The 23644-nt window shown below is 51.4% G+C and overlaps 8 protein-coding genes across 8 annotated transcripts; 4 read left to right on the top strand and 4 right to left on the bottom strand.

The window, feature by feature from the left end:
* Positions 1–247: 247 nt before the first annotated feature.
* Positions 248–1485, bottom strand: PSV08DRAFT_208814 (uncharacterized protein). Its single transcript, XM_014225088.2, has one exon. The coding sequence runs from the start codon at positions 1409–1411 to the stop codon at positions 383–385; it is 1029 nt and encodes a 342-aa protein (XP_014080563.1). The 5' UTR covers positions 1412–1485; the 3' UTR covers positions 248–382.
* A 702-nt stretch (positions 1486–2187) lies between these two features.
* Positions 2188–5135, top strand: PSV08DRAFT_404715 (ADC synthase; the record flags this gene model as incomplete). The annotated part of the gene is made up of 1 exon (XM_066093707.1): positions 2188–5135. The coding sequence occupies one exon, from the start codon at positions 2188–2190 to the stop codon at positions 4975–4977; it is 2790 nt and encodes a 929-aa protein (XP_065948195.1). The 3' UTR covers positions 4978–5135.
* A 102-nt stretch (positions 5136–5237) lies between these two features.
* Positions 5238–9540, top strand: PSV08DRAFT_412004 (uncharacterized protein). The gene is made up of 5 exons (XM_014225086.2): positions 5238–5418; positions 5480–5649; positions 5701–7656; positions 8891–8995; positions 9104–9540. Exons 1-5 carry the CDS (start codon positions 5276–5278, stop codon positions 9457–9459), a joined length of 2730 nt encoding a protein of 909 aa, XP_014080561.1. The 5' UTR covers positions 5238–5275; the 3' UTR covers positions 9460–9540.
* Positions 9541–11610: 2070 nt separating this feature from the next.
* Positions 11611–12730, top strand: PSV08DRAFT_380352 (kinase-like domain-containing protein; the record flags this gene model as incomplete). The annotated part of the gene is made up of 1 exon (XM_014225085.2): positions 11611–12730. Exon 1 carries the CDS (start codon positions 11633–11635, stop codon positions 12728–12730), a length of 1098 nt encoding a protein of 365 aa, XP_014080560.1. The 5' UTR covers positions 11611–11632.
* A 178-nt stretch (positions 12731–12908) lies between these two features.
* On the bottom strand, positions 12909–14588 carry PSV08DRAFT_380346 (uncharacterized protein; the record flags this gene model as incomplete). The annotated part of the gene is made up of 4 exons (XM_014225084.2): positions 12909–13050; positions 13130–13962; positions 14021–14094; positions 14148–14588. The coding sequence occupies 4 exons, from the start codon at positions 14586–14588 to the stop codon at positions 12914–12916; spliced, it is 1485 nt and encodes a 494-aa protein (XP_014080559.1). The 3' UTR covers positions 12909–12913.
* A 343-nt stretch (positions 14589–14931) lies between these two features.
* On the top strand, positions 14932–16769 carry PSV08DRAFT_365301 (uncharacterized protein; the record flags this gene model as incomplete). The annotated part of the gene is made up of 5 exons (XM_066093092.1): positions 14932–14955; positions 15505–16189; positions 16266–16480; positions 16540–16632; positions 16684–16769. 5 exons carry the CDS (start codon positions 14932–14934, stop codon positions 16720–16722), a joined length of 1056 nt encoding a protein of 351 aa, XP_065948194.1. The 3' UTR covers positions 16723–16769.
* Positions 16770–16989: 220 nt separating this feature from the next.
* Positions 16990–21109, bottom strand: PSV08DRAFT_229531 (uncharacterized protein; the record flags this gene model as incomplete). Its single annotated transcript, XM_014225082.1, has 2 exons — positions 21050–21109; positions 16990–20959 (listed from the first exon to the last, which is right to left on the bottom strand). The coding sequence occupies exons 1-2, from the start codon at positions 21052–21054 to the stop codon at positions 16990–16992; spliced, it is 3975 nt and encodes a 1324-aa protein (XP_014080557.1). The 5' UTR covers positions 21055–21109.
* Positions 21110–21292: 183 nt separating this feature from the next.
* On the bottom strand, positions 21293–23310 carry PSV08DRAFT_229529 (amino acid/polyamine transporter I). Its single transcript, XM_014225081.2, has 2 exons — positions 22433–23310; positions 21293–22372 (listed from the first exon to the last, which is right to left on the bottom strand). The coding sequence occupies exons 1-2, from the start codon at positions 23143–23145 to the stop codon at positions 21433–21435; spliced, it is 1653 nt and encodes a 550-aa protein (XP_014080556.1). The 5' UTR covers positions 23146–23310; the 3' UTR covers positions 21293–21432.
* Between the last annotated feature and the right edge of the window lie 334 nt (positions 23311–23644).

Raw genomic sequence — 23644 nt, 5'->3', positions numbered from 1 at the left:
GAGAAAAGAATAGAAACAACGTAGCAGAAGACCGAGTATTTAAAAAACGCCGAAATACACGACTAGAAATTGAGGAGGCCGCAACCGGTGGAATTATTCAGCACGCGGAATCATTCCTGCTTCCCTGCCACACATTACTACTAGCTACCCCGGCCTGAAGCGAAAACGACCGCCCGAGCACATTTGGTTAGTAAGTCGGACAGCTTAGGTACATAAGCAGCCGATGCTATGTGTACACCGAGTATAGTGTGCATGAGTCGACAATTGGGATGTATTTCGTATTTGGCAGTCAGACACGCATCATGGTGTCCAGTCTGCAAGCATGGTCACCTGCCAACAGGGCAGAACAAGAATGCATCTTGTTACGGACTTACGTAGCTTCTTACAACTTGACCACTCTCCACTCACCTAGGTCCATGCGGCTCAACTGGCCTCCCAATGGACCTTGAACTTCGGTGCCATTAGCCCAGAGCTTCCTGCCTGCCCAGTATTCGATGAAACCGTCCGGGCCGGAAACAATAATCAGTCGGGACCCGGCTTCCTCTCTACGACGCCGTATCTTTTTTTCTATCTCGCCGGGCTGGATAAACGTCTTTTCCTCATCCACATAGTAGTTTACGGTCAGGCCTTTTGTGGCAGCTTCACTACGCTTCTTGAGCGTGTCCAACTCGGCCACAAGGGCACCCTTCTCCGTGGCACTCGGTGGTTCCACGAGCGGTCCTTGTACAGGAGAGCCGAGCAGACTCCTCCACCACCCTATCCGATCCTGGCCATACTGGTCTTGTCCGCTGTCGTCACTGACACCGCCTACGCATTCTTCGCGCTTCCGGTTTGCCCACAATATGTGCATCTTGCTGCCCGTCCGCCGTCCCAGTGCCTGAGCGACTTGCATCGCGGGCGCTATGCCTGTTCCACCTGCTAGAAATACAACTTCTATGATGTCGCGGGGGAGCTTGAGCTCGGTGTTGGGTCCTCGCAGTTCGATGGTCGATTGCGCTGGGAGGCTGTGCAGGTAGGTTGAGACCTCGCCGCCCGTCTCCTGGCGTATAAGCAACCTCATACCTCCCAGATCAGCGTCGTCCGTCTTGGTGCTATCGGTCGTGCGGGGCAATGGTGTGTATGCGCGGGCAATCTGCAGTTGCGGTTGCTTGATCTGTACGCTCCAAACGCTGCGCTTCGATACCTCCTTGATGCTTTCCGCATCTGAGACGCCATTGCTATTGCGCAGTGTGAAGATGGCGCTGGTCGATGAGACGGGCTCCTTGCTTACAAGTGTGTAGGGCGTGAAGGTGTGAGGGTTCAAGGTCGCATCGGACGCATCTGCGGGTTTGGCGAGACGATATGCTGCGCCGCCAAGCGCTGAAGACCCGAGGACAATCAGTGGGCCTGCTCGTCGCTTCAACCAGGACATTGCTTAAGTAGGGATTGTGCTGACCTGGTGGAGTCGGGTTAAGGTGTTGGGCACTGCTACAAACTTTGTGTTGATAGGGCCCAAGCGTGCTGCCCGCTCAGGTACGTATCTCAAGAGGATCCGGTCTCCGGCAGCTCACCAAAAATGCAGAGGCACCGCAAACTACTTGTAAACAGTCATCTATAAAACACATCCTATACACATGGCATGTCCTGCACGGCATTAGTCGTGCGACCAATCTCCGACTTGCAGCTTCTTCGAGGGTGGCAACAGTCTGGTTTCAGGTGCGGGTGTAACTGTGGAACAGCAAATCGGCATGCGCTACCTTCCCCTTCAGGGAAAAGCGTACCTTCCCGACACATGCCTCAGCCTCTAGCCTTTTGCAGCCAAAGACCCTGCATATCTTCCACCCACACCTGGTGGCGTTCCGTTGGGTCATTATCATTCACCGACTCCTTCCTTCCTCTCTCTTCCTATTCTCAACTCTCCGCCTACAGGGTGCACCCTAACTATTCGAACAAGTTCCTCGGCGTCCAGCCTCCGAAGGCGGGCCTTTCGGCATCATTTGGCCCTACTTCGGCAATTCTCCGGAGTTATCGCGGAATAGCGACTACAGTCCTATCGACAGTTGTCGGAGTTTCTGAAAAGAAGCGACAAAACTACTCGCAACACTCGAACCCAGCATCCACACATCAGGAATATCTGGGGGACCATCAGGCAGACAAGTCACAGCTGGAAGTCTCGTGGTGTTCCACCTGTACACGTGGTACAGAGCCATGGCGCCTGCCATTCTGACTCAACGCCCGAGAATCTTATTTCTGGACGCCTACGATTCGTTTTCAAACAACATTGTCGCGATAGTCGAGCAGAACATCGACGCGCATGTCGTCAAGGTCTTCATTGACGATCCATATCTTACACAGGTAAAAGACGATGGACAACACTCAGCTTTTACGGATTACCTCAAGAGCTTTGATGGTGTGATTGCTGGACCCGGACCCGGCTGGGCGAAATGCGAAAAAGACGTTGGTCTGATGAAAGAGCTCTGGAGTCTTCAAGAAGAGCAGCTTGTTCCTGTTTTCGGCATCTGTTTGGGGTTCCAGTCCCTGTGCCTTGCCTTTGGAGCCGACATTGAACGACTTGGGGAGCCGAAGCATGGCATCATTACCACCGTCCTACACAAGGGTCAGTCCATATTTCGGGGCGTAGAGCGTCTTTTGGCCACACAATACCACTCCCTTCATGTAAAGCTCGACCACCCGATCCAAAGTAAACGAGCTGTACGATACCCCGCCCAACTTTGGGAACCCACAGAAAGGTGCCCCGAACTCGAACCGCTGGCATGGGATTTTGACAGTGAACGCAATGGTGCTGTGCTCATGGGTGCCAAGCATATACAAAAGCCATTTTGGGGTGTCCAATTCCATCCAGAGTCAATTTGCACAAACGACGAAGGAAAACGCCTCTTCCAGAACTGGTGGGAAGATGCCCAGGCTTGGAACCGCAAGCGCATGTTTCGCAATGTTCCCAAACATACTCTTATGCCAAACACGCCATCCTCTCCGATGACCTTTGCGGATTTCCGACGAGAACTTGGTTTCCACAACGCCATGAAACAGAGCAAATACTCATCTGCTAATTTTGCGGCAAATCTCGATAGCGATACCATTACACCATTCGAACTAGCATCGCTGATTGCACACGGCGATGGGCAAATGATACCAGACCTGGCCCCTAGCACTGTACACTGCGCGACTACAGGAAGCGGAAGGCTTACAGTTGCCGATGTTTGTGAACTGTTCGAGTTGACAAGAGGGGAAGCTCTAGTTCTCGAATCCGGATTGCAGTCAAACTTGGTACCCATGGCCGTAGGCACTGGCAGATATAGCATTATCGGGTTCGTTATTCCTGAAGAGACCCTCCGCTTGCACTACTACGCCGGATCCCGCAGGATGGAGCTTAGAGATGGCAAGGATCAAGTGCATACCGAATGGACCGTAAACGACCCGTGGCCATATGTACGAGAAGTCATGAAGAGCCTCCAGCCATCTACACCACCACAAGGGTCAACCTGGGCACCTTTCTGGGGAGGTCTCATGGGCTTTGCATCGTATGAAGCCGGTCTGGAGACTATTGGTGTTCATGGTCATGATGAAGCTGCTTATCCGGACATTTGCTTTGCATACATCACCCGAAGCATAGTCTTCGATCATCAGGTCAAGAAGATCTACGTTCAGAGCATTCGTGGCGCCTTTGATCAAGATTGGGTTGAAGAGACGATAGAGAGGCTGTACGACCATGCTGGCGTGAAATCTCGGGAAAGCACGCCAGGCTCTACAGCCATGGCAGAAGTGGACCCGTTTGAAACACATGGTACCATGGACCAGTACATTGAATCTTGCCGACAATACAAAGCCGGTGAGGGTGAATACTCGGAGAAAGTCCGTATTTGTCAAGAGGCTATAGCAGACGGCCAGAGCTACGAGCTTTGCCTTACCACACGCAACGAGATCCGTGCTCGTAAACCGACTGCCTGCCGGATTTCACGTTCAGAGGACAACGAACATTCTTGGAACATGTACAAGCGCCTGGCCAGTCAGAATCCCGCTCCATTTAGCGCATACATGAGGATACACAATGTCCATGTCTTGAGCTCATCACCAGAAAGATATATTAGTTGGGACAGGTCACAAACTGCCCAATGTCGGCCCATCAAAGGCACGGTACAGAAGAAACCTGGCGTGACTGCTGAGATGGCCCACGAGATTCTTTCTTCATCCAAGGAACGGGCAGAGAACCTCATGATTGTCGATCTCACTCGACATCAATTGCACGGCGTATACGGCTCAGAGAACGTCCGCGTGAGTCAACTCATGGAAGTTGAAGAATACGAAACACTATGGCAGCTAGTCTCAGTAGTTGATGCAGTACCCAGTGGCTCTAACAAGCCAACTACACCCGATGATTGGGAAGAGCCTGTGGACTTTGCCTCCAAGAAGCCTGCCAAGCATTCCGTACCCTATCTAGGCTTCGAGGCCTTTGTCGAGAGTCTTCCTGCGGGAAGTATGACTGGTGCACCCAAGAAACGGTCGTGTGAGATTCTACAAGACGTGGAAAAGGGCGAAAGAAGAGGCCTGTACTCTGGTGTTCTCGGCTATCTTGACGTTGGAGGCGGTGGTGACTTTAGTGTAGTCATACGGACTGCCATCAAAATCGACAATGATGACCTCCAAACTGACGACAAGGAAGACGTCTGGCGTCTCGGCGCTGGAGGCGCGGTCACGAGTCAGAGCACACCACAAGGCGAATACGAAGAGATGATTGCCAAGTTTGGCAGCACTAGTAGGGCATTTATGCCTCTCCCACCACCAAAGTCGAGGATCAAGGGCAGGAGGGTTGAGATTATTGAACCTGACGACCCTGAATTTGCGGAGTTGCTTGCAAGCATGAGGGGAGGAGAAGAGCTAACGCTGGACGACGCTCAAATCATGTTGCGAGCTGTGGAACGCGAACTAAGGAGGAGGACCGGCCGAGATTCAGACAATGGTACCACAGAGGTGGAGTGAATGTTTGACGGGAGTTTACATGGTGGGGGAGTCGCTGAGCTTAACCTTTGATACCATCTTTTATACTAGAGATAGACTATTCTGGCTTCAACACCAATACAATTTTTACTAGACATTCTCGAATCTTCCCCTGTGGATTTCGTTTTTGTTTCTATATATCCCTTTCATGACTACTTTGAAATGGGACCATTACTTGAAAGTGTGATGACTAAGCACGAGTAGTGGGAACGTAGCATTCGCCGTGTAATCTCGAGCACAACGTCGCAACCCAACACACGCGTTCCGAGAAGTAGCAGCAATGGCGACGGAAGCGCCAGACCCGCGGAGTTTTCAAACCTGGGAAGACGCGTTTCAGTATCCAATTCCGGTGGTTCGCAAGCTTGAGCAGCAGCTTCGCAACAATGCCGACGAGAATCGTGAGAAGCTGCGGTCGCTCGTGGGGTACGGATATCTGAATACAGGGAAAAAGCAATTGAAATCAAGCAATACTAACCATACGCAGGACAAGTTACCGCAGCCTCCTCGATACTGCCGAAACGATCATCGATATGGAAGTACGAATGGGCCAAGTGGAAACCAAGCTTTCAAAAATAGGGCAGAGTTGCAACTCGAGGCGCTTGGAGAAGATGTCAAATAATGCGGGGAACATGGATATTCACATACGGAGTCGTGGTCAGTCTTTTGCATTGCATTGGAAGGGGCCATTGGGTTGACAGAGGACAGATGCGGAGCGGTACACGCTGGCGTCCCAACTCTCGGTCCTGTGCAATGCGCCTCTGGTCATGACACGCCTCATGAAAAGAGAGGGATCGTATCTGCTCATTGCCAAAGTTCTGGTCATTTCACGACTACTTCACAAGGCCCTCAGCCAGTCTGCGACGAAGCCCGCGATTGTGGATCAGCTATGGGAGAGGCTGCTGTCTGTACGGAGGAAGCTGTTGCGAAGGATCGATAAGCGACTATCGAATGCAAGCGGTGAAACAGCAACTCTGGTGGAGAGTATGTGCGCCTATGCGCTTGCCACGAGTTCGACGCCGACCGATACCCTACATCATTTCCACAAGATGAGATTAGATAGGATGAACAGCGAGATCAAGGCGGGTGGGGATGAGCTTGCGAAGCATGGCATCGATGCGCTCAAGCTGTGCATTCAGAGTTGTCTCGACACTCAAACGATATTCCCGCGGAGGCTAGCAGAAGCATTGGCAAAACTGAAAGCACACCCCTTGATTCAGGACCCTGATGTCCGCGGCCTGTATGAGCTAAATCTAGACGTGCACGACCAGTGGCTGGGTGACGAGGCGCGGAACTACACGCCCTGGCCACGACACGATGAGTTGCAGCGGCCAGAAGCAGAGCGGATACTACACCGTTGGTCTAGGGATGCCATTGCGGCTTTCTTAAAGGGCGTCAAAAAGGCACTAGAGGGCGAAGAACGATTACAAGAGGTTGCAGACTTGCGGCAAGAATTGATTGAAACATGGATTCTTTCAGGTTCTCGAATGGCGGGTGTAAAGTCTGCAAACGTACTCGACGACTTGCGCGACATGATGAATGACAAGCTTGAAAGCATTGTCCGATCACGAACAGGTGGTCTGCAGACTGTCGTTTCGGAACTTACAGCCCAGCTGGACACAGTCGCTGCATCCGAAGCAACCTCTGCGCTCAGTCTCTGGGACACGATCGACAAAGCCTCGGATCTCTCCAATGGCGCTCAAGCATTCAAACCCACAATCCTAAACACATATCAAGGCCGAGACGACCCAGTCATGACCGTCACATCCGCCTTTGACAACTGGATGGCCTCAGTCCTCGAAGTCAAAGGCATAGTAAAGAGCATGAAGGAAGCCCGCTGGGACGACACCTTTGCCGACGACGCAGGCTCTGACTCCGACTCGGACCTAGGCGACTCGAAGCAAACCCTCCTCAGCGACGACGACCCCAAATTGCTGGAAGAATGCACCCAAGAAGCCCTGCGTGAGGCACTGCAGAATCTAGGCAAAAGTCTCTCTGCCATCACCAAGGCTTCTGACCAGACAGACGGGGTCGATTCCATCCAAACAGCAACCTTCATCTTGCGCGTCATTAGGGAAATAGGGGATCGCATACCTAGACTCCGACTCCAAGATAAAGCCACACCCCCCACCTCTCCATTTACCCCCGACATCCTTGAGCCCCTACACGCAACTTTGGCATCATACGTGGCGCAGCCAACGCTAGAAGCGTACAAGACTTCGTTAGCAAAGTCCCTGAAAGTCAAATCGAATAGTCATATCTTGTGGGAGGGTCAGCCACCACTACCCACTCAGCCGTCGCCCAGCGCATTCCGCTTTCTGCGTGATTTGAATGCTAAGATGGCGGGTGTAGGGAGTGATCTTTGGGCTCCCGGAAGTGTGCGTGTGATGAAAGGGAGGGTGGCAGGGATGTTGGTTGGGGTTGTGGAGGGGCAGGTTGATGCTATTGTTGCGCTTGGGCAGGGTGGTGCAGAGGGTGAGAAGAAGGGTGAAGAAGGAGGAGAGGAAAAGAAGGATGCAGACGAGGTGGACGAGATCAAGGTCTCAAGACTCAAGCAGTTGCTCTTCGATGTGCTGTATGTACAGCGGTTTGTTGAGCCGTCGGCTGGAGAGGAAAGTATAGTGGCGTTGAGGAAGAAGATGGAGTTGGAGGATGTGGATATAGGTAGGCTCAAGAGGAGTACGGTGGAGTACGCGAAGAAGACGTATTTGCTCTTCGCCCTGCTAGCCTAGTTACATCAAAGTAGATTAATACATTAGTACAATCCGCAATCGTCTGGTAGAAGAAAATGTGAGCACATGTATATTACTAGCGTTCCCAAGGTCATCTTGTTCAACCAATTCAATTTTGGAATTCAAATTCATTCTCTTTGACTTCTTCTTTCAAGCACAATGTAACTACCTTATCACACAGGAAGAATCCCCTGTACAAGTAGCCTCCCGGTCACAGTCGTCTACTTGGTATATAATCCCCTCGAAAAACAAAAACACGAGTAGTTACTACATATCGAAGACTTTTTTTGTCAGAAACGTAATTTTTCTTTGATTTTCTAAGATATGGGACGCACTGTTCAAGTTTTGGCGTAGGAGAAACTTTGTTTATTTCTTCTCAAGTCAAACTAGTCCGCTAATTCGAAGATGAAACTGTTATAGCTAGCTACTGTAGATATACCAGCTGAATTTCTCGAATGAACCCACTGTACGGAGCGGGGCCGTTGATGTTACTTCTACGGGCGGGATGGAAGTGAGTGTTGAAGGTTGGATAAGAAAAGGGGAGGGAGATGGTTGAGTTTCGGCCCTTGGCTTCAACACTCTTCACGGGACGGTGGGAGGAGCTTCGGGAAGGAGGCGGGCCGTATCACGGTGGGGGGTTCCTTCCGAACCCTGGGGGAGTGGCGTGTGATGGAGGGGACAACTAGTAAGCAAACGCTCTACCAGTACTCTTGAAGCAGGCTCTGTGAGATTTTCTCGACACGTCATTCAGTGCTGGCTAGAATCTGCCAGAAACATTGATTAACCGGCGGTGTGACGTTTGTTGGGCATATTGGGCAGGCTCGAGAAGGTGCGGTGTAGTGTTTGAGGCAAGAGGCCTGGCAGAATAGCGACGTGACTGCGGTAACGTGACCGCCAATTGCGAGGATAAAAGGCCTCTCTCCCCCAGCTTTGCTTTCTTTTCTTTTCTTCTTCAAGCCCACCCAACAATATGGGTGGCAAGCTCACTTGTCCCCTCAACCCACTCACTACTGTTCGACGGCGACGGCCGTGTCCGTCTAAACCGGCCTGCGAAAGGTCAATGCCGCCTGTAAGTCAAATCTCTTGCTATCATTTTCTATTCCAACTCCTCTACCCTTTCCCTTACCAGTGCAACTTGGTGTTGTAGTTATACTAACAGATATTAGTTGTAGAGAACTCAGTCACCATGTCGCTGCATGCCCGCGGCGGCAGTCTGCCTGCCCAGTGCCCCCTCCCGTCTACTCCCAGCCTGCCAAAGGGCAGTGTCGCCTGTAAGTCAAATACTCAAATCTCTTGCTATCATTTCCATTCCAACTTCTCTACCCTTCCCCCTGGTCATTGGTACAGTTTGTTGTTGTAGTTATACTAACAGATATTAGATGCAGAGAGTTTGGTCATCACGTGGCTGCGTGCCCGCGGCGGCAGTCCGCCTCTGGCGGGCTGCCTGCCCAGTGCAGTCTGCCAGGCCCCTCCCGGTGCCCCCGCGCCCACATCGTTTCGTCCCCCCGGCGCCCCCGCGCCGTCGTCGTTTCCTAGCACAGCGCCGACAACTCCAACCAGCACAATGAATTCCTCGCCTGTGGCCCGCGCCCGCGCCCAGTACAGCCCCTACTACGCCAATGACCACATTCAATTCCTCTTCGCCTATGCCTCGCCCTCGGGCCCGCGCCCGCCCGCGGCCACGGGCCACATCAGCGACAACATCAGATATAGTTGTCCCGGATGTATTCTATGAGACCGACTGATTTGGTGGAACACCTGAATATTTTCCAAATAGGGATTTACATGAGTAATGATCCAATACAAGCTTTGTTTTTTTTTTCAGAACGAGGCCAAAGCTTGACGAAGTCTGTTGGCGAGTCCAGTGAATGTAGGCAATGTGCTTGTCACCCTTGGTTGTCGGGCTTCATTGTATAGCATCATGATAGCTAGATATAGCACCCGGGATCCTTCCGATCTCAGGAGGTTAGCTCATCAAAGAGATTCACCATGACTATACTTTTTTAATTTTTTTCATTTTTATAGGCTCTATCAGGGATGCGAGGGGGGAATAAAGAACTAGCAGATACTACCGGTTGTTTTCAATTCCACAACTGTGTATCGGAATCGCCATCGAGGCAGCTTTCAAGAGTTAAGCTGCTTCCTCTCCATCTCGCAACTACCGCTCCTCCTGTTATCGTTGGTGTCGCCCCTGGCGAGATACCAGTTTAAAATACCCTCGATCGGAGTGCCTATCGAAGCAGCCTGCCAAAGGCGGACCAGGAGCCCAGCTCCTCCCACGGCTCCTCCTACTGTTTCCGGTTATCTAGTGTCTTCATAGTCCCCCGCAAATCTCTATTTCGATGATACCCATTCTCATGTGCACAATGATGACTCAAGGTATTGTCTCGCCGTCTCGCCCGTCTTCAGAAACTTGGCTTCACCATCCCATCGCTTCCACATCTCGCAGCCATTAAATTTCGGCTTTGCTCCACCAGCTTCATTGCGGATCGCCCCTTAATCTCTCAAGCTCGACCCCGTAATATGCTATAACATATAGCTATTAAAGGTAATTAGCTAAGGCCCATTCCGCGTCGAGCTTTAAGAAACTCTTTCTTCTAACAACCACTCTCTCTACTTACCACCACATCCGTCTATTACATATTTTATAATGCTAAAGAGGTAAGCTAACGGCCTAATAATACTAATTAACAATGAATTAAGATGGGCTGACGCTAATTCCGATAGTGGGATCCAGCAGGCGCTCTATCAACCCATGACGTCTGGTAGAAGAACACGTGAGTATACTTGCATAGCCCCCAAGTCTACTAGTAATATTTATAGGTTTCCTTTCATTGCCATTGACTACACCAAGGCCATCCCTGACCGCCGCATCTCCCCAGATCGTATGTTTGACGACTCCTCGAGCCTCACTTGCTAGACAACCCAGACCACCAATCCCTCTGGATGAACGACGCCCCAAGCTCGATCACCCACAACCAATCTTCAGCGTGGAGAGTTAGCTTCAGCACATGACCATTTCACACTCCCTTCCCCTCCCCTCCCTAAAAAAACCTATATATTTATGTGTGTGTGTGTATGATTGTTAAAGAACATTCAAGAATCCCAACCCCCTAATTCCCTTCTTTCAATGTTCAAGGCTCGTGGAAAAGAAGGGGTTTTCAAGGTTGAAGTGACGAAGTTGCTGTCCGGAAATCTGTTTTCTCCTCGATGGGCAAGAACAACTAAAATTTCCCTTGCGAGGTTTTGTATCTAGCCACTTTAGATACAGTCGTACCAGTAAAATACACACACGATCAATCATCTCTCACCCATCGTTATGCACATGGTGACGTTTACACTGCAGAAGAATTCTGATCGTGAACGTTGTCTCTTTTATCTCACTTGAACATGGTAGTAGTTTAGTGTAGCGGGGGGTTAATGTCGCCTGGGAGGGTTGAAACCAGGACTAACGCCTATTAACATTCAGTTTGATTATAACGTTTTTTGAAGCATACAAGAAGTGGTCGGTATGTGCATCGGCACGTAATAAAGGTAGTAGGACTTTTTTAACCAGCAGAGGAGAAATCTACACGACCCCTCATCTTAGAAGGTATCCCCCTTAATTAGGCATCCTGAGCATCAGAATCCATGAACATACAGTGAGGGGACAAAAAAAAAGAGAAGCGTGAGTGGGTGACTGAAATTCATGAAGGAGAATGAGAAAAGTGTGAAATAAGATATGTGATGCCAGCACCAAGCCATTGACTACAACCCGCCTGTGAAGTACACAACTCCCCATATGATCCGGTCGTCCAGCTCCTCCCCTACCACACATTAAAAGGCGCACTCCGCACATCTACCCATCATCCCCAAATCTCCACACACACACACACATAAACTCGCAAAGAGCCCGCCATCCAAAAACCATGGTCGAGCACTGCAAGCGGCTCCACGTGCAATACCGCTCGAAACCCCGACAATCCTGGCAGCTCGTCAAAAACCTGGGCAAGCTCAATGGCGGTTTAAATGCGGGCATCGCAAAAGTGACGTGCAGCAACCCCTCGGCACGAGGCATGGTCTTCATCGAAAAGCGCTTTGGTGCCCAAGAATTCAGGTACAGAGTTGCTCATCGCGAGATACAGCTGCTGCATCAAGTAAGCGATCACATGAACATTGTCACCATGGTGGATCATTTCCTCGATGAAGGAGCGCTACGGGCGGCTGTGTACCTCGAGTACTGCGATCTGGGGAGTCTGGATGCGGTTGTGTATCAGGTCGCCAAAGGAAGACACGTCCACGAACGTAAGGTGTGGAGCTGGTTTTTTCAGCTGTGTGGTGCGTTGACGTATTGTCACTGGGGACCGGAGCCGGGGAGGAGCGATGATGAGATTTTCCAGTTGGGATGGAGTAGGATTTATCATCGGGATATTAAACCGGGGAATGTGCTGTTGACTAGAGAGGGGGGACAGATAGTGGTGAAGCTGGCGGATTTTGGGTGCGGGGTTTCCGAAGACCATCTTGCGCAGGCGCAGAGCGAACAACTTGCTATAAAGCAGCAGGTGGGGACGCCGGGGTTCGACGCACCAGAGTATCCGTTCTTTGGGGGAGCGTCGGACGTTTGGCAGCTGGGCGTTACAATGATGTGCTTGTGCACGGGGACCAGGTCGCCGAAGAGCAGAATGAATCCTGGTGGTCAGATATGGGATAAGTCAAGGCCGGCGGGAGAGAGTTACTCGGGCAGGCTCAGTTCAAAGATCAAGCTGTGCCTGGCGACAAGTCCCCGGCAGCGATCTACCTCGTATCAAATTCTGCAACTATTGGACCAAGCAAGTGTGACAGAAATGTCAACGTTGTCCAAGGACAGGCGTCCGATGGCGCTTTTCGAGCCACACGACCGAGAGAGCCCTCCAGCAAGAAATCATATACCAGCGTTCGAGTCGGGGCCTGAATGGCCAGTATTTCTGGCTCAAGGCGGAAGACAAAGATGGAATCAGATGAATACACCGGCCCTCTCATTCTTTTGAGCCATGCTCTTTGCAATCTCGAGAGTATTGCGCCCATACTCATTTCCTAGATGTTCTCACAAGCACGCATACATTGATTCTCCTACAAGAAGCGGTTTCGGGCAGAATTGGATTCCAAGTGTGGCCGCCGATGAAGGTAGGGATTCCAGCCCGATTTGATATTGTTCGAAGACTATTCTGTTTTCACCGGTTATGCCAGCCCCACGATTCTTCAAGCTGTGCAACCATCGCGGTAGGAGGGAAAGCATGCGTTTGTTCACAACTATACCACAGATCACGGAGGCTTTGTTGCTCCTCTCGTATGGTGAATCGGTCGCCAACTATGTACATTAGAAAGTGTTCTAGAATCAAATACAAGAAAAGATTCATGCGTGAGTAAGTTCCAAGTAAAGCACGTACCTAGTGCAATCGCATAACAGGCGACAAATATGCAGGGAAACACTTTTGGGTTTGATTGAGCGACACCGCACATTATGCGCACATTCTCTTGTACAGCCTTATCCACAACGGCACGTGAAGCCTTGTGCGCAGGCCCAAGCTGTGGTATCGTAGGGTCGTGCACAATCAGTAGTGTATGAGCTAGGAGATTGTACTGCATGCCCATTACGTGCTCTTTTCGGTGTAGACGGATATCTGGGAAGTTGTTTCCGCTCGAAGAGTTTTTGTGGCGAAAGTAATATGGATCGAAGCTGTCAGGTCTGCACTGATTCCATGCCTTGTTCTCATCCATAAGCTGATTATAACGAGCGATGCTGTTTCTGTCCTCCCCAAAGACAAAGTTGCTCACGTCGCCAAGATGTGCAATGGTCCGTGTCGCCCACATCGAGTCGGTAGCGGGCTCGAGTGAGCGGTCTGCAGGAAAGATGTGTAACTTGAAGGCCTTTTGGGTCATTAGTGAGATCCATAGTTCCTGACGAAAAGCAGCCCAGTATATGGCTTGGCGCCAGTCTGGTCCAGATGTAGCAGCATATGACTGTTCAGCGGCGCGAATAATCGCTTGAGTACCAAAAAGATGACCTTGAGGGTCACTTCCCACAACCGATATGTTCATCTCCTCTAATAGGCGTAGAATAACAGTGGCTGCAAGCAGTGGCTCCTCTTTGATGGTTGAGTTGTCATTTAATGCAGGAATCAAAGTGTCAAAACATCTCTGGTAGTAAGCATCTGCAATGTAGGGATCAAAGTCGGCAATCCGGCTAAGCTGGCGTGCAGACAAGGCAAGGATAGCATTCCTGCATTAAGTCAGCAGTCAGTTTCTTACGAGAGTGGGTCTTATACGAGATTACACACATTAGTGTACTGTTTTTTTTGGCCATCTGGACAATGTGTATACCAAAGTGATTTCTAGAATCCATCATGTCAAACTAGCAGTAGTAAGCAGGAAATTCTATCTTATTCTTCGTGGCCAAGGACTCACAAACAAGGCAACATTTTCAATATAGTGCTGAAGCAGCATGGCCTCTTGCTCATGCTCCAATGGCCATAGGACCGGCTCGCCAGGAGGCTGCTGATAAACAAAGGCGCTAGCGTTGGCATCGTCGTGCCTTTGATAAGCATTCGTATTTGGTGGCTGATCCGGGGTCATAGATGGCGCAGAAGTATTCCGCTGAACTGGCGACTCGGAATTCAAAAGCGATAGAACCGTCAATCCTTCTGTGGGCGTAAATAGAGCAGAGCTTGGAGTCAGATTACTATTGTCCTGCCCACTTGCCGAAGAAGGACGAGGTGACTGGAACAGAACAGAAGATCCGCTAAAAGGCGAGTCGCCGTTCTGAACGTAGTGCGAACGAATCTCTGGCGATTCATCTAAAAATTGAACTGCAGCGCATTCGATTAGCCAAACGCCGTCGTAGTCCATGGGCAGTCGTGTTTTCCTACTTCGGGGTGGGAATGAAACCCAGGGCTGGGTGGAGCTGAAGGCATCTGATATGGAAGATCGACGGAAGCGTCTACCACTTTCGTATACGCATTCTTTTTTGGCATGTTCGCATCTTCCGCATTTCGGCTGCTTCCCGTCGCCTGTCGCAGGATCATTAGCCAACGGGGGGTGGAGAAGGAAGCGCGGAGCTTAGCCACCCGCCTCAGCGCTCAAAGCTTACATCGATAGTGACGCGAGCGGCATCGAATACTAGATGCAGAGTATCAATCAGGTGTATACAGCAGGTAATAAGGAAAAACCATGGCCCAAGGGTCTTCGTACCATGGCATTTGCTCTGGGCCACGCGGTATGCGCGTGGCAGTGGGACTGTAATCGAACAGGAGCGGGCAAAGTTACGAAGACTGGACATGCGCGCGAGGATGCTGCATTCCAAGGCTCCGAGATGAGAAGGACGCGCCGATATCAGCAACAATGCAGCATCCAACCATCTTCTGCGGGTTAGTAAAAAACGGACAAAATCGGTGAAGGGGGTTTGGACTCCGCGGAGCAGTCGTAGTAGCAAAGCAAGTAGAATTACCAGCAAGCTGGGCTGCGTTGCTGGCAGAAAAGCTGAACAATTCGCCGCAGGAAACGGGCATGCTGGGGCGACCCACATGGTGCATTTGGCCAGAACAAGCAACTTTGCCCGCCACAATCCCCACCTTTCGTGCCAATAGACGCCGAAGACACGCCTGCTTCCCCGCACAGGGTCTCCATGCTTACGCCTCTACTGTGCACTACACCACTACACATGCATCAACATACATATATACATATCAAGACCAGAGCACAAACGGGCTCAGAACCTAAACTGTGGCTCAACTCCCCCCGATAGATAGCAACAATACAACAATAGCAATCAAGTCACCACGACAATGCCCCACGCCGTCCCCCCATCCCAACCCCAATCCCCCCGTCCCTCCAAGGCCACCACCTCTACGTAAACGACGGCCTCCTCCACCCTACCCAAGTCTCCCGCCTGCGCCCGTCGTCCCCCACCCTCCCCCTCGACGAACTGCGCCGCCGCTACCAAGAAGACGGCTACCTCTTCCTCAAAGCCCTACTCCCACGCGCCGACGTGCTGCGCGCGCGAGAATCCTACTTTCGCATGCTCGCCCCCAGCGGCGTCCTCAAGCCCTCGACGCCGCCCGTCCTCGGCCAATTCGACTCCTCCAAGCCCTCCTCGTCCTACCCGGGCATCGGCGCCGGTGCCACGCCCAACAACGGGAAGCCCGGCGCCGACGCTACCGCTTCCCTCTTCGTCGATCTAGCGCTGCAGGCACATTATGCGCCCTGGTACAAGGACGAGTTTTGTAAACACCCTGCCCTGAGGGATTTTGTCGCAGAGTTGACCGGGTGGGGGCCCGATACGCTGAGTGTGAAGCGCAGTTTGCTGAGGAATAATACCCCCGGCAATAAGGCGATTGGGGTGCATTACGATCAGATTTTTCTGAGAAAGGGCGAGGATACGAGTGTTACTGCTTGGGTGCCGATGGGGGATATAAGTTTGACCGGGGGCGGGCTGATTTATCTTGAGAATGGTATGTTGATCCTTTCCATATCACCTTCCATGGACATGCTGGTAGCGGTCGTCGATGTGAGGCTGACGAGTGGTAGGACATCATCTTGGGAGGGAGATTGAAGAGGAGTTTACGCGCCGGGCACGGGAATCAGGGTTGACCGAGGAGGAGACCAAGAATGCGTTTAATAAGAATATGATGTCCAATGGCTTGCTTGCTGATGGGCCGAAAGAGTACTCGGAGACCTTTGGAAGGAGGTGGCTGGTTACGGATTATGAGGCGGGGGATGTGGTGTTGCATACGCCCTATACTGTAAGTCTACTTGCCTAATCAGGCATACATGCTGGATCGGAACAACTAATGGTTCGCAGATCCACGCTTCAACGATGAATTACGATTCCAACGACATCATTCGAGTGGGTACGGATTTGCGCTTCGTAAATGCAAGCAAGCCTTGGGACAAGGTAAGTGCCGTTCGTCACATCTTAACATACATGTCGATAACGTGACAAAAGCGATGGGACAAGGATTACGAATTTGATGACGGAGTTTGAGCTCGACACCTTGAGCTATCCATTTCGCATTTTTCAACTTGGGGGAAAAGGTGAGCAAAAGGGAGTATCATTAATTCCTATCTCTCGTCAAAGTGAACCAGTGCATGCGAGATACAAACCCACGAAGCAACAACAAAGCTATGCCGCTGCAATTTCATTAGATATACAAGCTGAATATATATCAACCCCGCCAAGTCATGATCATACAGTCCCATACATCACCAAGCAAAATTTTCCCTCAAACTGCCCTTGACTTGAAACAGTCCTTCAAAGCAGTGAATTCTCTGGTCCATCAATCGCCAACGAATAGTAATACTCCGTCAACGCATTCATTTCATCTCCAAAATCCGTGTCAAAAGCCTCAAGTCTCTCAACCTCTACTTCCTTGCCCCATTTCTTTAAACTAGGCACGTTAAGGGCTTCACCCTTGGAGGCAGGCTGCTGGACACACTCGTAACCCAGTACACCAATATCCCAGACGCCAGCGCAAGCACTGCACACCAGCGTTGTAGTGGCGGGGTCGACAGCATTGACTGCATTACAGCGGAAACAGGCAAAGGAGCAGCGCTCACAGAGGATATCGGAAGTGGACTCGCTAGTCGGCCGAGCTGGCCGTCCGCAGTGTGCGCATCGTGATTTGCCAGGTATAATGTGTGTGGCATCAACAGTCTTCCATTGCAGACGTAGTTCATCGGGCACACGGTCTTCACTTCTTCCTGAATCGCCCACATCCTCTCTAGTCGTCTTGTTGAGATTTTCTCCGCAGGCTGCGATCTCGCATTGCGGACCAGATTCTGTTGCAAAGTCGAGTTGAAGCTCCTGGGCTTGTTGACGCAGAAACGGTGCATCGGTGCTCTGGTCGAATGGGCCCATATATTGCGGTCCTTGAACTGCCTGTCGGATTGGAAAGCCGCCCATGGGCGCGAGCTGCATTTGGCCGGTGCCGAGTAGATGGCGGGCCTCGTCGATGCCTGATTCAGGTACTGGCCCTGTCATTTCGCCAGTCTCGTGGTCTTGGTAAGAAAAATAGCGAAGCTTCTCTGTGTCCTTGAGCGAGACATCATCTCTGCCCACCTCAAGCACATTGGCTGAGCCGTTGACTTCACCAATTATGAGCTTGCTGTAGTCTGCATTGAATGCGCCCGACATGATACCCGAGTTTGTGGTAATGACATCCTTGATGAATGTGTCCTCCTTGGCTCTTGTGACGTCCCATATCTTGACGACGCCATCGGACGATCCAGAGTATAGTCTTGTAGCATTCTCGCCCCAGGATAAGAATCTCACACCGGTATCAGTGACTTCATGTTTGACTCCTTCCTGTAACGGCATCAAAGACCGGCCGTGTGAAACAACGCGCAGAGGATCATCCGGCCACCGGCCATCCCAGACGTAGACTCGGCCATCTGTGCACCCAGCAGCGATAAGATGCTCGTCATGTGGGCACCAAACAACGTCATTGATGTCCAAGGACTTGCAGTCGAATACTATAGGAGAGGTGAACTTGTTGAGATTATTGATGTCGTACAATCTGATACACGAGCGCATTCCTCCGTTAGCTTTGCCACCTCCAGCCACGCAACCAGCCGCAAAGTACGGCATCCATGAACGATTGGGGTTGAATGCAACGTCAAAGACGTTTTTGCTCGATCCATGGACAGGGAGTGCGCTTCCGGCTTGAATGTCCCATAAGCAAAGATCTCCAGTAGTGTCAAAACCAGTCTCTTTCAGATTAGCACCAAATCCAGCCAGAAGGAGGCCACCGTATTTGGGCTCGAATTGTATCGCGGTAGGCAGAATCTTTAGGTCAGGTCTTTCGTTGGCTCTAATGGACTCATAACTGAACTTGTCAAACTTGGAAGGATCCTCTTCGTTTATTCGAAGCACGCGTATTGACCTTCGAGCGACACGAGCTGCAGTCGCTAGGACTCCAGCATTAGAGTGATTGACCGAGAGGATGTCGATCGGATCCTTGACATTCAGCTTTGCACCCAGGATCGGTTGTACAACGTCGCCTTCAGTATACCATATGCCAATGTGGCTATCGTAACCTGCAGAGTACAAATATCTGCCGCTGGTTGAGAAGGCCACAGAGCTGACTGTAGAGTACAGCTTTGGGTCTTGCGATGCAAACATGGCATGGCTCGAGTTAGCACCAGCCTCAGTTCTTTCGCGCTTCCTGTAGTGTTCGGCCAGCTCATGTATTGAGCCATGGATCATGTTGCCGTAAAGCAGATTGTTAGGTCTATTGTATTGCATGGAATCGGGGTCGTCTACAGCGACTGCGCCTGCTGCGAATCGCTGACCATCTGGAGCCCATGCCACAGTGTGTATGTCGCTGGAGGCACCTGTCCAGAACGCCGATGGGCCGATTGTGTCCATGATTTGATTCTTTACTTGGTACGTAAGAGGCTTTGTAGCAGCTTGCCACCCCCTCCTTGACTGGCATCCTAATTCGCGCTGACGTATGATTGATGTCGTAGACGGTTTTTGTGTCGAGCTCATAGAGACATCGGGCCGAGCAGCTGCAAGTCTTTGGACGTGCGAAACCTCAGGGATTTGTCCATCCTGTGCATCTTTCACAAACGCTTCGATGCTGCTTCTATCTCGGCAAGGGAGACGCCGTCGCAGAGCTTCCACTAGTTTGAGAATCTTGGGCTCGGAGAAATCCTTGAAGAGTTCTCGAAGTTGTCTTCGCTCTGTGCTGTGTCTCAATTGCAAGGGCTTTTTGATTGAGACAATGGTCTTTTTCACAATCTTGATTTCAGCTGGGCTAAAATCCACATGAAGTAACGAGCCCTGCCATTTGCGACTCGACAGCTGATCCCAACAGAATCCAGGAGGGTTCTGCATTATCTCACGCTCTGATATGCTCAGGTATGGCACCGATCTTGTTGGAGCATCACGAGATTTCTTATACAGCTCCATCGCCAATTTCGCGTCTCCAGCATTAAATTCAACTTCTACCGGGTCATTATCGACAGCAAAGGCTGTATCAGGTGGAGGCGAATCATCTTCCGGGGTCTCAGGCCGTGTAGGTAAGGTGTCATTGAACATCTCCCCAAACACGTGCTCGTCAGCATGCTCGTCGGTATGATCGTCAGCAAACACTTCTCCGGCCCTGATGCGCTGTTTTGGCCATGTATAATTAATGCGTTGCGCGCGGCGTGGCCGTTCCCGAGAGAGCGCAGAATCACCACCAGAAGAATAGTCGTGTTCAATCGTCTGTTGCACTGATTGGGTTTTGGGTGCGACAAATCTGTTTCCATGAATTCGCGACCAGTCTATGTTCGCCTCTGCGGCAAAGCGTGGGGGTAAGACAAGGGTCGGTGGATCTTGGGAACGATCCCTCTTGTTCAAGACTGTGGAATAGCGACTCTGGAGCGTGGTATACTCCCGGTACGGCATATCCTTGTTGTATTCTGCAGTAATCTCCGACCACTTGTATTGTTTGACTTCCTTTAGGAACATTAGCAAGTGGTCTTGAGCTGTATCGAATGGTTTGTGAACCGTCTTGCGACGTTTTGCGCGAGTCGTGAAAAGGTCCATGGCCGGCATTGTCGACTCGGCTGTGGGTGCAGTCGGGCGGAAATTGTCGGATGCTAAGACTGATTGGTGATTGACCAAAGCATTGCCTGTAGGTTGCTGTGATCCGGCCACGTCCGAAGTTAAAATGTTAGCTGTGGAACCATCCTTGTCTTCCTTCCATGACAACCCCAAAGGGGCACCGAGATAATTTGCGTTTTGCGGTGCATGTAACGGGGGCAGACTTGTTTGTTGGGCAGGAAGTACTCTGTTCGATGTAAAAGACGGCGGGCCCGTAGAGTCTATCTTAGCCCTCTTGGCTACCCTGTCGGCTTCAAACGGCGCATCGTAGATGTACGCATTATGTTTTTGTGTGGATACCAGTACACCATTGCTTTGCGACATAGTAATCGCACTTGTCGGCCTCGCGACTGTCGGTCGCATGTTCTCGTGTAGTGTCTGTGCCTGTTGCTGCACTGTAGGATTTGTGGAGGGGACCTGCACGTATTGTGGTCTGCTTCCGGGAGGAGGTGGATAGTATACGTTTGTCGATTTCGGTGCAGGAACTTGAGTGTTTAGTCCTGGGACGGGAGGTAAAGATACATTGTGCCTCGCAGAGTAATCTGCCCCTATAGGCAAAGACTGACGGCGTCTGGCATTGTATTCCTCATCGGTGTCATGGGTGAGATCAATCACTGTATGTTGCCAATCGCTGCGCATGTTAGGTTTGCTCGTGTCCAAAGGCGTGTCAAGTGCAATGGAGTGTTTGTGACGGAGCATCTCCTGAAAAAGATCTGCTTACCTCATCGCAATAAGACGTACTAGCAAAGGGCAGCAAGTCCATGAAAGTGGGAGTGAGTGTGAGAATGAATGTGAAGGAGTGTGCGAGGCGCGACACTATGGAACCGCGCAACGCGTATCTCCCCGCATGCACTAGCGCCGGCTTTAGCGGCGGGCCCTTACTACTGAGGCTAAAGCCTCCTGTGGCGAACCTTTCACGGCTAATCATGCATCAATGAAGTCTCTTGGGTTGTTTCAGCAATTTGAAATGGATGGCTGGAATAAGCATTATTTGTGCATCAGCACTAACATGTAAGTAGTGCATACACATACGACTACATCAGACAGATCTACGCAAGCCTTAGCCATGGGTATTCATCCAAAAACGCGAAGCCGATGCACCACTTAAAAGCCCTTCTTCGCATTGTCGTAATCCACAGCCTTTTCTCCCATACCCTCAACATCTTGTCTGCTGTCCTGCACTGCTAGCCCTGCGACCACGCCCTCCTCACCAGGCTCCACATCGTTGGGGACCGGTGGACCCGAGAATTCCTTCCGCCCTCGAATGAAGTACCATACCACGCTGATTGCCGCGAAGCCAGCAAAGACAACGCTTGCGTAATTCATCGTCGATGCCTCCACGGGAAGACTCACTGGCATACAGAACAGTACGACAGCCAGGCAAATCCAGGCAATCATGGCAACGTTGATCGCGTAACCGAAGCGGCCGAGGGAGAACGACGAGTTGCGGACTGCCTTCCGGCCGCGAATAACCGAGATGAGAATGGGCATGCCGTATGACGTGCTCAGACAAATGGTAGCAACACCAGTAAAGGAGTTGAAAGCAGCAGACGAGCCAAAGTAGATGAGACCCAAAAGACAATCCACAACAGTGGAGAGGACGAGCGCCATGAGAGGAATGTCAAAACGCTTATCGACCCTGGCCCAAAGACGCGAACCAGGAATTGCGCCATCACGAGCAAAGGCATATGTACAGCGCGATGCAGCAGTCAGCGCTCCAGTGCCGGCAAACAAAAGAATGCCAAGAATGAGGAAGAGAAGACCAAAGCCTCCACCAGCGCTACCCGTGACGGTCTTGAAAAGGAGACCGATTGGCTGTCCGTTGGCGACGTCAAGGAGCATCTGCACATCGGGCAAGACGAAGAGAATGGGAATCAAGTAAATGACACCCGTAACACCTGCAGCGGCAACCGAGAGAACAATGGCTTTAGGGACTTCGCGCGATGGATTCGACACTTCCTCACACATGGCCGCGACCATGCCATAGCCAGTGAGCGTATACGCTGCTTGTAGAAGACCGACAAAAAATGCCCATCCCGATGGCCTAAATCATGTGAATTAGTGTGCGACTAGGGCAATATGCAGGATGCAAATAAGCACTTACCATCCGCTTTGGCTAGCGTCATAGTGCGTAAAAACAAAGTCAGCGTCTCTTTTGACGTCAGCCATGCTTAGCAGGACAACCAAGATGATGACGACGCTGGCAGCCGTCCAGTAAATGCAGATCTTGTTGATGATGTCCAAATGCTTTGCGCCAAAGATGTTAATAGCCATGCAGATGAGCATCACCGCCCAGAACATGAGAACCGTCTGCCACTGATTCGGCACAAAGTCTTCGTCCCAGAGCGTAATGGCAGACAGAATGAGTTGACCGCCAGAGAAGTTGATGGAGAGTGTGACAGTCCAGTTTCCGACCAGGGTCAGCCAGCCAGTTACCCACGAGGCAATGGGCGCCCATTCGCGCGTCGACAGCATGGCAGACCAGTAGTAGACTCCACCAGCTGTCGGGTAGACGGCACAGATTTCGGCAAGGGAAGCGGCGATACATAGGGAGATGAGCGAGACGAGGACCCAACCCCAGAGAATAGTCACTGACTGACCGTCGGTGAGCGTAATGTACATGGTAGTGCTGAGACCGAAAGGAACGGCCATGATGGCAAAGGACATGCCGAGGACGCTCAACATGGACAGATTTCGTGGGAGTTCGGACTGGTAGCCCATCTTCGCGAGGGCAGCGTCGGCGCCTGGGTCGTTGACAGACCGGCGACGGACGCCATCTCCCTCGCCCTGGGTGATGGAGAGGCTTCTCTTGGTCATGGTGGTGGCTCGCTGCGGTGAAGTCCAATTGAAGCTCGTGATGAGCGCCTGTGCGCGGTGCTGTGATGGGATGGAATGCGACGAAATGCGACGGCTGCCAAGGTCGCCAACGACGTTTGAACAAAGGACAGGACCGCAGATATGGGTGCAGGTATGTATAAGGATGCGGAATGTTGTCGCGTGCGAAAAGGCCCGCAAGTGCTCCCCGCAGCCAGGGTGGGAGATAAACGGCGTGATGCCGGGCTAGTTCTGAATCGGGTCTTCAGGTCGACATGTTCCGAAGACTACTTATTAGTCAGTGGCTTGGGATGCGACGCTGCAATCGTCGTTGCTCCACACGTGCAAGCAGGGCGGGCCCGCCCTTACGAGGATCAGGATGCATACGAAGGAACATCAAGGCGGCGTGCTGGAGGGCATCAAGCACCAGAGATAAGACGCTGCCAAAGCCAACCAGGGCCCGGAAACGTAAAGATTGCCGTCAAGTCGTAGTCGGGAATCA

Source organism: Bipolaris maydis, assembly GCF_028858645.1.
Source record: "Bipolaris maydis strain C4 unplaced genomic scaffold PSV08scaffold_14, whole genome shotgun sequence".
In the NCBI taxonomy this organism is placed as follows: Eukaryota; Fungi; Ascomycota; class Dothideomycetes; order Pleosporales; family Pleosporaceae; genus Bipolaris; species Bipolaris maydis.
The sequence above is the reverse complement of the archived record's forward strand: the minus strand, read 5'-3'. Positions and strand labels throughout refer to the sequence as shown.